Below are 12,972 nucleotides of genomic sequence, written 5' to 3' on the forward strand. Positions count from 1 at the left end.
AGCTTTAAATCAACTGCGTGCGGCCTGCCAATAGGGGCACCATGGCCGCCCCCGCTGAAGAGGTGCTTTCGATCACCTCAGCCAGATCGCTTCAATTTATTCCGATAGCACTTGTGATTATCTGCGAAGCTTTACATTTAAAAACATTTGTAGCTGTACACGATGCATATTTATATTCCATGAATGCCATTTTGATTTATTTTTGCTTTGCTTGTTCACAAGAAGTTTTATGTGTGGCAACGCAGGGAGCACACAGCACCAAGAGGCGTGATGATCTGCTACAGTGGCAGAGACAGTTTCAGGCAATTTGGGAACAGGAGAAATTGTTCGAGGCGAATGCTCCTGCAGAAGGTGTGCTAGACTATCCCATTTCTTAGGATCACGAACAGCTCATAGTAGAAGCCAAGCGTCTAGCTTGACACAACAGGTGTGACACATGCAGGCGAGGAAGTGCTGGAGGGGAAATTCTTCGGAAATTTCCCATACCCATACATGAACGGCCTGCTCCATCTGGGGCATGCCTTCTCTCTGTCCAAGGTGAGCAGCTCTTTTTCTTGATGAGTCGATTAGCATATTTATGCTGTGCAACTCTCAAGATATGAAGAGCAAGCGGACATGCATGTCAGGCATTCAACCTGATGCTATTTCTACACCTTGCTGAGTGACAGCATCTGTTGGGGATGCAGCTGGAGTTTGCATGCGCATACCACCGGCTCTGCAGGAAAAGAGTGCTCTTCCCACAAGGCTTCCACTGCACTGGCATGCCCATCAAGGCCTGCGCAGACAAGCTGGACTACGAGCTGAAGACTTTCGGCATCCCCCCTCAATTCCCTGCCAAGGATGCAGAGATGGAGGTGGGCAAATGGCCAGTCAGATTGAGGAGAGGCAGGCTAAGCACAGGCTTGGACATGCAAGTGTCATTGCAGATATAACGTCCTTTGCCCGAGCCAGTCTTATCTTTTGCACACACCTGCTATGCATGCTGTAATATGTAACCCCACTCACAGGTTGTCTAATTACTACGCCAGAGAATTACAAATATTTACAAATGTCATCCTCATTGCTCTAAAGATACTGTGGATGTTGCAGGTGGTAGAGGAAGAGGCTGCAGGGCCAAAGGACCCCACGAAATTCTCGGGGAAGAAGAGCAAAGCCACGGCCAAGAAGGGCCAGGGCAGCACTCAGTGGGACATCCTACGCAGCAGTGGCATTCCTGAGGCAGAGCTCCCCGAGTTCAGGTGCCCTTCCCTCACCCCTCTTATGGATCAGGCGGGGGACTGCTAAACAAAAATGGTGAATTTAGCACCCCCCCCTGGATCAGGAGACCCCACAGGATCCTGCAGGTCATCATTATGGATTTTGCATTGCTCTGTACTTTATTGTGTCATCATGATCCACCTCAGAATACTGTTCATGTAATAAATCTACTGGTTCGAATTGAGTGTGAACCAAAGACACCCCCTGGTGGTTGCAGGCATACAGACCACTGGCTGAAATACTTCCCACCCCAGGCCGTGAGGGATATCAGAGCCATGGGGTGTGGCGTGGACTGGCGAAGATCCTTCATCACCACGGATGTCAACCCCTACTATGACTCCTTCATCCGGTGGCAGTTTGAAGTGCTCAGACGACAGGTGCTGCCCCCACTCTGCAAATTTCATCTCTGTGTTACCTTGATTTCCTGCAACGTCTGATTGTTGCAAAGTGCAAGGACATGGCTGTTGCTGCTGTAAATGGCACTACCTGGAAACTGCTTGAGCAGGAGCCTGCATGTGAATCGTGCAATGGTAGTCATCCTTCATGGTGGCGGCGGTGGTGGTGGTGGTGGTGATTCATCCCTCGTGGTGGTCAGTGTGATGGATGGTGTGCAGGGGAAGATAGTGAAGGACAAGCGCTACGCAGTGTACTCGCCAAAGGACGGCCAGCCGTGCGCAGACCATGACAGGGCCTCAGGGGAGGGCGTGAACCCCCAGGAGTACACCCTGATCAAGATGGAGGCCGTGGAGCTGCCTGGCAAGCTGGCAGCGCTGCAGGTGCTTCTGACCCCTGGCCTGGCACCTACTGACTACCATCCTGTCATGTGCCATAGGCGGCGCCAGACAGACTGCCAGACACTGTGCATGTGCATCCTCACCCTTTTGACCACATGCTCACCGGCAAGCAGAGGTGTCCGGACACGGCGGCTGAGAACATGCAGCTCCAGAGCTTCCCTCAAAGGAGACCTACATTTTTTTAAGCCATGCACATTGTCCAATAGTTCATGGAAAATGGCTCTGCACATCATGAATTCGTCATGCGCCTGATCTGGCTGCGCAGGGCAAGGGGCGGGTGTTTCTGCTGGCTGCCACGCTGCGACCAGAGACGATGTACGGGCAGACCAACTGCTGGGCGCTGCCCGAGGGCGACTATGGCGCATTCCGCGGGCCGAGGGACGAAGTCTACGTCATGACGGCTCGCTCGGCGCTCAACCTGAGCTGGCAGGACCGCATGCCCGTAGAAGGGCAGCCTGAGCTGCTGCTGGCGCTCAAGGGGCAGGACCTCATCGGCGTGCCCCTCAAGGCAAGCACCCTGTGACTGGCTGCACTGCCGGCCCTCCTTTCAGACCTGTCTTCCAAATTAGTGTACTGTGTGGACAGTGCATGTCGCTGTGCTGCCAGCTCTCTTGGAATTCAGTCTTCCCCGACAGTCTTCTCTGTCAGGCGCCGCATGCATGGCTTGCTGCAGTGTAAACAGTGGCTGTGATAATCATGCAAGCCTGCATGTAAGAGCCCATACAAGAGCTGGTCGTTAAACCAACAGATCTTTATACTTTAGTATTGACCAATCATTGCATGCCTCTAGTAGAAGGGTTTCTACCTTCGCATGCTGCTTGCTGCAGCCATAGGGCTAAGGGAGATTGCCGGAAACGTTGAAGGGTTTCATGGTTGAGGAAGTCATGCGTGGGTACCTCAATGTTGTACTCTATAGTGACATCAATTTCCCTGCAGTGCTAATGATAAGGAAGCTGTTGACAGGGCATATTCAATGACTAATCTCTGCTTCTGGGCTATGAACTAGACCACCCCATGGGGGTTGATGCCCCTGTAGCGAGCAACTTCATCTGCCAACTTCAAAATTGGCAGGGAGAGACACGCTATTAAGACGCCTACCATGTAAGGTATGAAAAGAAGGTTGATGAATGACTGCATGGTGCATGGGTTTCTGTGCGCAGGCGCCCAACTGCCCGCACGAGCGCATCTACGTGCTGCCGCTGCTGACCATCCTGACCAACAAGGGAACGGGTGTGGTCACCTCGGTGCCCTCAGATAGCCCCGACGATTACGCGGCGCTCATGGACCTCAAAAAGAAGGAGCCCATGCGCAAGAAGTTCGGCGTCCAGGACGAGTGGGTCCTGCCCTTCGAGGTGGGCACATTCTGAGCAAATTCTCCTGTCATTTAGGCCAAATGTATTGTAGTGCGCATTCCAAGCCTGATTTCTAGCTCCATTTACGCGTGAATCGCTTGCATGCAAGCCGACGCATGCCTTCTGTGCTTGCGCACAACAGTGAACGGATGTCATTCCAGGGAAGAATTCCTCCTTGATTCCCTGCTCAATTCCCAGTCAGAAGTGTAACAGAAATCAGGCATCTATGAGGTGACTGTATTAATGTTAAACTCACCACTTCTATGTTGACAATGACATGGTACGTGCGCATTGTTGTGGCTTCCCTCAGGGGGATCCCTGCAGTTTGTGTGTCCCGGCCTGAGCCATAATTATGTACAGGTGATCCCCATCATTGACATCCCTGGGTATGGCGACCGGGCGGCGCAGACGATGTGCGAGCGGCTCAAGGTGCAGAGCCAGAACGACAAGGACAAGCTGGAGGAGGCCAAGAAGGAGGTCTACCTCAAGGGCTTCACCCAGGGCACCCTCATCGTCGGGCCCCACGCCGGCGGCCTGGTGAGCCAATCCTCCGGCCCTAATTTTCCTCGTTGATCAGATGGCTACCCGTTCTGATATTGCTGTAATTGTAAACAGGCTCCCTCAGAATGACTGGTATTGCTGATAAATGTGAGCAGGCTCTCTCATAATGACAATACCTCTTTCCAGGCTTTGCCCCTTGACTGGTTGTCAGAGCCTTGTGAAGATTTAAAGGCTGTTAAATCTAGGGTAGTGGGCGCAGCTTACACGTGCAGGATGTGAGCAGGGTGCTTTTGAAAGCAAAAGGACATCCCAATTACACGGTGGAAAGAAAGCAGAATAAGCGGGGCTTGGTGCGGCAAGGCTTTTCCGACCCCAACTCTGGTGGTCGGTAATAATGTGGGTGGTAAGGTAGGTAAGGTGCAGCAGGTGATAGAGGATAGAGTACGAATTGCAGAAAGCACAGCGAGTAAGCATATTGTGGCGGTGCAGGTGAGCGAGGTGAAGCAGGTGATAAAGGAGGAGATGCTGGCGGCTGGGCAGGCCATAGTATACAGCGAGCCGGAGCGGCAGGTCATGAGCCGCAGCGGGGATGTCTGCGTCGTGGCGCTGACCGACCAGTGGTACATCAACTATGGCGAGGACGAGTGGAGGGACGCCACCAGGCACGCCCCTGCTTGACTACAATCTCTGGAATCCTGAGAAATCCATTCTGAGATGAAAATTATCTGACACAAAGAAAAAATAATGAAAAACAATCTCACAGCTCTGCAGCAAATTCTTGAAGATCAGAAGATGTATCATTGAGCCACCCATTGCATTTGCCCTTTTGCAATGCATATATAGACGCACATTCTAGTGCATGTTGCGTGCAGTCGTATGCTCAGGACACAGAGAAAACGCATACATCGCGCGCGCATACAACGCGAATTATTGCTCGTTTGGGGCTTGTATCACCCTGCGCATTGGCAGGGGTGTGCGTGGATTGTCGCTTATAGACACCATGCATGCATCTGTTCTCTTGACGCTGTTGCTTGGCCCTCAACTTCCATGAACGATCCTGAACGGCCGTTCTGTGTCCCCGATAGGCACCTGCCTTGGCTTGTACAATAAATGTTTCACCCGGCTAACATTACCTGCTGGCCCCGGCTGGCACCGGGCTGGCGGGGGAGGTAAGTACTAAGCACCGTGCCGACGGTTGGGGGCTTGCTTTGATCTGGCAAGTCCATCAAGGTTTAGAATTGAGGCAGCCTCTACCTGCAGCTGGTCTGCGGGACGCACCTTGCCTCTTGGCAGGAAATGTGTTGAGCACTGATAATAACAAAGTTACCTGCGCGAATGGATAGGGGGTGCCTGGAGCGGATGGAGCTGTACCACGATGACACGCGGCGGGGCTTCGAGTACACGCTGGGCTGGCTGCGGCAGTGGGCATGCAGCCGATCTTTTGGCCTGGGCACGCGCCTGCCCTGGGACCCCCAGTTCCTGATCGAGTCCCTCTCCGACTCCACCATCTACATGGCCTACTACACCGTCGCCCACCTGCTCCAAAACGGCGACATGTACGGCCAGACCGGTGAGTGAGTGAACACCAGACTGCTGCCTTACTCTGAGCGCTGGTCTGTTCTGCTCTGCTAAGTGTCACTAGGAAAAACTGCTAGAGGCGCCTGCCTGGAAGTTTGGAATTGCAGGGCACTGTAGGACGCCTTGCAGTTGACAGCGATCTCAGGATGTAAGGATGTCTTGCTTTGGTGAGGCTTGCCATCCAAAGTCCTTGCGCAATGCTGCTGTTTCAATATTCTCTCAGGGGCTTGTTGACCTCCCTTGGACATCAAGATGAGCCCTTAAGCGGAAGAACTGGGATTTTGCATTGCGCCTAAGATTTGGTGGCATACCGACCGCACTTCTGATTGCTCTTTAAGAGCAGCATCCAAGAGCCTGTGTTTGTGACAAAGGACACTCTTATGGTGTCCATTGACGATGCTGACAATGTCCCTGGCATGTGATCCTATATAAATCCTTGATAGTCTGAAAAAATTCAGGTGGTGCTGTGAGGCCGGAGGATGTGACACCGGAGGTGTGGGACTACATCTTTCTGGAGGGCGCGCCGCCGCAGAACAGCGCCATTGCACCTGACACCCTGGCGGCCATGCGGCGAGAATTTCTTTTCTGGTACCCCTTCGACCTGCGGGTGCGCTGCCTCCTGCCCATTCACACCCTTCTCAGTCCATGTTGCTCTTTTGTGGCTCCCAGAACTGTGCAAATGATGTTTCCCTGCTCCTCTGCTTGGTGTGGTTGCACTCAGCCCACGAGGTGCATTCGCGTTGGTACCTCTGTTCGGTGTTTGCTTCCTTTGAATAGTCCCGCTGCACCAATATCGCATAATCATATGCAAAGAGTGCCCTGTGTGGAGGAGCAACACAAGTGGTCCTCTAAGCTCCTGCTCTGTTAAAAAGGGTATCACAGTCCAGCTTTCATCCAAGATAAAGAGGTGATACAGTGATACTGTCAGTCCTGATGTGCGGCTGGTGTGGGTGCGTGGCAGGTGTCGGGCAAGGACCTGATCAACAACCACCTGACCTTTGCGCTGTACAATCACACCGCCATCTGGCACTCTGACCCCTCCAAGTGGCCCCGCGCAGTGCGCACCAATGGGCACCTGCTGCTCAACGCCGAAAAGATGTCCAAATCCACCGGTGAGCTGCAACTGACAAGCACAAATTGCTGCTGCTGCACTCTCTGTGCAATCCTGGCAGTCACCCATGCCTTGCATTGCAATAGTAGAGGTCGGGTGGTCCTGCTTTCTTGTCTTGGTAGAGGGTCTTGCTCACGTTGCTTTTTGGTTGTTTCCGGCGCTGTTACATCCTGCTTTTCATTCCCTCCTCATGATTCGAATCCAATCGGTGGCGCCCCTGTCTTGGCCGGAGTCACTCCTCATCCGCCAATCTTGGCGGCCCAACCCCCTCCGCTGAATTTCAATCTTGATCCTTTTCCTAGCGCCTTAAGGTCGGTGCAATGCCTATACACCGGTGGACAGCCTCAAAAGAAGCTTCACCTTCTGCCGCAGGCAACTTCAAGACGCTGGAGCAGGCCATTTTGGAGTATGGCGCGGATGCGATGCGTATTGCCCTCGCAGACGCGGGCGATGCCATGGACGACGCCAACTTTGAGCACCAGACGGCCAACGGCGCCATCCTGCGCCTCACCAAGGAGGTGAATCATCTGCTTTCATCTACTCTTACTTTGATTTATGAGGCCCCGGCTGGGGGCGGCGGTACAAATACTGCCGCAGGAAAGGCATGGAACAATACAGTAATAAGCATAATCTAAGGGGCTACAATGCTGCCCATCAGTGGTGACAGGGTCCTGTGTGAAGTGCTGCCTTGCATGCTGTGTCAGCCCCCCAATGCTTGGCACTCCTGGCAGTGCGACTATGCAACAGGTTAGGATAAAAAGGGGCATGCACATTTTGCCTGCAACGGACTGGATGCTGCAAATACGAGTAGCCTGGGGGTCTGGCAGCGGCGTACACTGTCCTGTTGTGCTGCACTCTGTGCAATTTCTCATGCCACAAATAGAAATGTCTACTGCTTTGGTGCAGGTTGTGTGGCTGGAGGAGATAGTGCAGACGGCGGCTGCCGGGCACCTGCGCACTGGGGAGAAGAACTTTGCCGACAGGGTGTTTGAAAACGAGATCAACTCGGCCATCCAGGCGACGCAGCAGGTGACTTCATTGTCATCACTGGTCCCAATGTCCCAGTCAGATCTTGACAAATATGTTAAAGCCCCGTACAAGCAAGGATCCTGCTCATGTCATCGGCCTGAAGAGCATCCAATAAATTGACATGGTGCTGACGTATCTACTCAGTAGTCTGAAGAGCATACTGTGATGCGATGGGGTGCTGGCATGTCTTGCTGTTCTAGAGCGCACGTAATGAAGCGATGGGAACACGACATGTCTCAGTAACCTGACATGCATGCACTTAAGCAATGGGTTGCCAACACGCAGGCGTACAATGGGATGATGTTCCGAGAGGCACTGAAGACGGGCTGGTACGACCTGCAGAAGGCACGGGACACGTACCGCTCCTTCGTGCAGGAGGAGGGCATGCACAAGGATCTGGCGCTCAAATATGCCGAGGTAGCATTTGCTCGCACTTCTCTGCAAATTGCTGCTCATCATGACTCAATTGTCTGGAGGTATATCAAGGCCATGACCCCCTGGGTCCTGGTGACTGGACAGGGATAAGCCGCAAAAAGCTATGAAGCCTTGTGATCTTCTGACTTGCAAATAGGAGCATCAGTACATAAAGTGCGTAGCATCGGCAGCGTTACTATGCTATGCTGTGCTGACCCTTGTCAGATGTCTGCCACTCATTTGGACTTATGAAGGCTTCTTTGCGCTAGCTAAATGCTGCTCAGCAGGCTGCCTGGAGGGGGGGATTAGCTTGGTGAAATCTTGCTTGCCATGCAGGTGTCCACGCTGCTGATAACCCCCATCTGCCCGCACACGTGCGAACACATGTGGCGCAACATCCTGGGCAGGAAGGGCAGCGCCCTCAGTGCCGGCTTCCCTGCCGGACAAACGCCTGACTTTGGCCTCAGGTGCGCATCCCACCCCACCAACAGGACATCGTTTTTGCATCCTCTTTTGCTTGCATGATCACATGAGGGATGCCTACATGCAGGAGCCTGTATTTGGTATTTTGGTTTTATTTGGGTGTTATTTGGTAGGTGCGTTGCCATCAACTTTGCCACCTAGATTTGATGCGAGATGTGTAGGAGTGGAGGGAGTATTTAAATCTGGCAAGGCCAGTCCTCAGTATCCTCTGAGGCGGTGTTCAACACCCTCTGAAGAATGCAGCACAGGGGTGAATGAAACATGTGTGTGCAGGTGGGCGGCGGAGTATCTGGTGGAAGAGGTGACAGCGCTGCGCAAAGGCATCGAGAAGGCCGAGGCGCCGCCCAAGAAGAAGGGCGCTGCACAGCAGCCGCCCCCTCCCAAGGTACAGTATGCAATTTAATACTGTCTTTTACCATTCACCTTCAACAAGGTCCTCTGCTTTCTATAGATTCGGTGGGTCTGATGTGCATGTCCAGATTGACTGATTGGCCGGTGCATGAAATATAGCAAGTGCTAGCACCAGCTGGGTAGCAGCGCATCTCCTGCAGACCTGCTTGCCCTGGTGGATACTAGAGACTGCGCTGAGTGCGCCTCGCATGAGTAGATCTCTGCCGCTGCAGGAATCTGTCAATCACTCTCCTGACTCGTGTGGACACCAAAGAGTCTGTGGGTGTGTGTGCCTCACAGGTGGTGCGTGCGGATGTGTATGTGGCAGAGCGGTATGGCGGCTGGCAGGAGGTGGTGTTGAATTCTCTGGCGGCCCAGTTTGACGCGGGCAGCAAGGACTTCCGGGGGGAGCTGAGGGAGATGCAGAACGCCGTGGTGGAGGCTGTCAAGGCCAGCGGCACAGCGGGAACCCTCGCTGACAAGGCGCTCAAGGGGCTGGTCATCCCCTTTGCCAAGCTGAAGGTGGACGAGGCCAAGAAGGGTGGCCTGCAGGTATTCTGTCGCACCCACTGATCACTGCATCTGATCCAGTGCAAGTTGCTCTCCTCCCTTGCCTGCCTTGGCCCTCTGCTGGCATGTTTTCGGCTGATCTACTTTGAATACTGTGTTCTTCTCTTTCTTTTCCTGCATCTGTACAGAGCTGAATCTGTGGCTCTGTTGCCCGGCTGCCAAAACATCAACAGAATTTGCTTCTACAGCTGCAAATTTGTCAGAATCCTCACCCAGCTGCATGGAAGAGCAGCAACAGGCAGCCTCTTGTCTCCATGGCGCTCGCGCTGCTTTGATGCCTGCATGTCTCTTTTGCTGAATTGGCAAGGGGTGGCGAGCTGACATGTGCATGCGTGCTCCCGACAGGTGCTGGACGTGAGGCTGCCCTTTGATGAGGCGGCGCTGCTGCGCGAGAACGCTGCCTACATCCAGCGCAAGCTCGGCCTGCAGCAGCTGGCCATTCACGCAGCCACAGAGGAGAATGCGGCTGAGCAGAGCAAGCCACGCATCCTGGATGCCCGCCCGGGCGCCCCCGTGGCACTATTCAGCAGCTGATGCGTGCATGCATGCGCACATTGGAGGGGACGCAGCATCTCTTTGCGCATTAATTATGCTCTATTTTTGCGACTGATCACTCAGCGATCAAACTGCGAATGTTGAACATCTTATTGAATGGGATTCCGGAGGATCCTGTGGTCTTTACTTGACTGGTGCTCATGGTGATGCCAGGCACTGGTCGTGCTGCTGTGTGAACTCCTCAATTCTCAGAATGAAAGCAGAGGGAATAAGTACATGCATGGACTTTGCACTGCACAAATGAGCCATGCATACACTCTGAGTAGGTGCTGTCCCTGAATTCATTGCTACCACATCAATTCAATGTCTGCTGAAACATCCACATTCATACATAACCATCAATTTGGCTCCTATAATCTGGAAGATCATATAGACTTTGTGAGCCAGCTCTTAGAAGGGGGTTTGTCTGCATATTATCTCTTCATTCCAGGGATATGAGGGTGCATTGGGTTAGGGATGCGGCCATGACTCTTCGTTCGGTTTCTTAAAATATTCTTTGAATCTATTTGCAAAATCAGAACCTTCTTCCTCGAGTGACGTAACGAAATGCTGAATGGTGCAGAGCTTCTTGAGGAACGTTTGGCATCAAGAATTGACACCAAGAAGCTTTCCTCAGCCACGAGCACCATCCTCAGGCTTCCCCGAAAGAAATGAGGCTTTGTATACTTCTGGATGACCTCGTAATATATACAAGAATGATTTGGACAATTAAGATCCCTCTTTTTACAACATTAAGTTTGCAAACTAGCAAGGAAATCAAAGTATGCTTGCAATACTAAATTTGGTGCTTCAACTTGCGGGTAGTGCCCAACATCTGCAGCCAACATCTGTATCCTAGCATTTGGGACAACCTCCTTGTACCTGCAATGCCAAGAGAACCAGCTTAGCTGCAGATCCTCGATAGGATCTGCTTGGCATCCTGTGCTTGTTTGTTGCCATTCACGTAGTTCCTATCTATAGTCCTCAATCCCGACTCATAAATGATGGAGGAAAGCACTCACCCCTCAGCAGCGTGCCGGCCACTGATAGGATCTGCCGGGCCATTAATCAGCACCAGGGGCACCTCTGTGATCTGCAGCGCTCCCACCCAGCGGTCTCTATGCTCCAGCCGCTGCGGTATGTACTTGATCAGCCTGCATGCAGATCAAGCGCTGAACACATTCTGTCTGTATTTGATCGGTCCTGTGTCAAGCCCAGAGAGCAGAAAGGGCTGATACACTCTCCTTCAGAACAATTGCACTTCAAGGACCCTCTGCAGTATGATTAAGGGTTCATACTGCAGAGGGTCCCACAAGAGCTCTCTGGCAGGATATACCATATGCATGCAAAGATGTCAGAGTGCCAGTCATGAGACAAGTGTCCCGATTCCATGCACGCCAAATAGGGGCCAGGCACGCTGCATGAGAGGAGCGCCACTCACTCGTGCAGGATCAGGTTGCCGCCGTTGAAGCACAGTGCAGCGTAGGTGTCGCGCAGGAAGCGCTCGGTCGGGGGCGTGCGTGGCCCAAACACAGCCTTCAGCGAAATAGCAAAGCGCTCATATCGCACGAGCGGGCCCATCAGGGGGCCTATGTAGGCGTTGCCCAGCAGGTGCTGCTGCAGCAGCGGTCGGTGCAGCTCTGGGAGCAGGCCCCCGTTCAGGAACGCCACCGAAATCAATTCCAGCCCATCGCTCGCGCCCCCTGCTCCGGCATATTTACTTTTAGGGTAATGCAAGGCTTTCTTACGTGTAAAGCTTATTTGCATGCAGAGCAATTTAACCCTCTCGCACAGCCTGGCATCACAGCTGATGTCTGCACACATCAGCCAGGTCAAAGAAACACTTTCAAGACAGCGCAACCCATTCACGCCCCAGAGAAGTTCAGGCTTTGCAGCCCCGTTTGGCCTAATCAACCGATTGTGCTTTCATGGACGAGTCTGATGAAAATTTTATTGAAAACATAGGCGAGGACTGACCAGTCAGACCGGCCTCAGACTGCCGGGAGTTGTGCCGCGCCAGGAGCTCCTGCGCGACAGTGTCGCCGACGTCATGTGCCAGCACATGCACTCTGGCCACCCCCAGGTGCGTTAGAAGCTGCTCCGCCACATCAGCATATGTGTGGATGGTGTATGGCGAAGGCTCCAATCCCCTTGGTTTGTCGCTAAAACCATACCCTACACACATCAACTTCTCAAGCCCCCTGTGCATTAATAGACTCTGATGCAGCAAACAAGTGCTTGTCGCCTGCTTTGCCTGGTAGCAAGAAAGCTTGAGAGACTGCAGATGGATGTACCTGGATAATCGAAGGTGATCATTCGGCCGAATCTGGTGAGCAATTTATCAAGGAATGGCCCTTGGAAGTCTTGCGACGAGGAGGGGAAGCCATGCAGTAGCAGGAGTGTCTCATTTCCTGCATGGCTTCCCTGCTGGGACTGTTGGTCTACATAGAAGATGCTAAGTTGCCTGCGTGCAGGGTCTTGACTCTCAGACCTACCACGCCTTAACTGATGACACTCTTCCAAAGTCAGCACAGCTCTGATATGTTACTGCTAGGAACTTTTTAGATAGAAAGAATATGTACAAACCTCCAGTGCTTTGTATCCGTGTGCACGAAGTATCTTCCTTGCGATCGCCACTGTTGCAATGCTGGCGATAGTGATTTTGTATTGAATGCACTTTTCCACACAGAGAATGGGTGCGCAGGAAACAACGGAAATATCGTGCCCAGAGCAACAATTTGAGCTGCTGCGAACAAGGAATTAGTAGAGAGCATGCCTCTATAGTACACGATCTACAAATCCTGCACAAAAGCAGGGGGGACAAACCCTGCGGCACTCTACCAGAGTAAAGCAGAGAGATGTCCAAGTTTTTCCAGAAGTCTTGGTCGTTCTTGTCGACATCGAGGCAAAGTTTGCGATCGAGACAATCACGTGCAGTCGCGTGATGAAGCCAAACTAG

The 12,972-nt window shown here is 52.7% G+C and overlaps 2 protein-coding genes across 2 annotated transcripts; one reads left to right on the forward strand and one right to left on the reverse strand.

Annotated features, from left to right (window-relative positions):
- Positions 1-41: 41 nt before the first annotated feature.
- On the forward strand, positions 42-10,244 carry COCSUDRAFT_54564 (leucyl-tRNA synthetase; the record flags this gene model as incomplete). Its single annotated transcript, XM_005644111.1, has 21 exons — positions 42-62; positions 246-351; positions 443-537; positions 687-854; positions 1,090-1,238; positions 1,475-1,634; positions 1,872-2,033; positions 2,317-2,559; positions 3,212-3,403; positions 3,764-3,940; positions 4,394-4,566; positions 5,248-5,474; positions 5,941-6,089; positions 6,444-6,594; positions 6,966-7,111; positions 7,500-7,622; positions 7,908-8,039; positions 8,373-8,503; positions 8,793-8,904; positions 9,210-9,461; positions 9,825-10,244. 21 exons carry the CDS (start codon positions 42-44, stop codon positions 10,011-10,013), a joined length of 3,258 nt encoding a protein of 1,085 aa, XP_005644168.1. The 3' UTR covers positions 10,014-10,244.
- A 787-nt stretch (positions 10,245-11,031) lies between these two features.
- Positions 11,032-12,329, reverse strand: COCSUDRAFT_58372 (alpha/beta-hydrolase; the record flags this gene model as incomplete). Its single annotated transcript, XM_005644112.1, has 4 exons — positions 11,032-11,167; positions 11,455-11,716; positions 11,991-12,188; positions 12,308-12,329. The coding sequence occupies 4 exons, from the start codon at positions 12,327-12,329 to the stop codon at positions 11,032-11,034; spliced, it is 618 nt and encodes a 205-aa protein (XP_005644169.1).
- Between the last annotated feature and the right edge of the window lie 643 nt (positions 12,330-12,972).

The sequence above is a fragment of the Coccomyxa subellipsoidea genome, assembly GCF_000258705.1.
Source record: "Coccomyxa subellipsoidea C-169, whole genome shotgun sequence".
NCBI lineage: Eukaryota > Viridiplantae > Chlorophyta > Trebouxiophyceae > Coccomyxaceae > Coccomyxa > Coccomyxa subellipsoidea.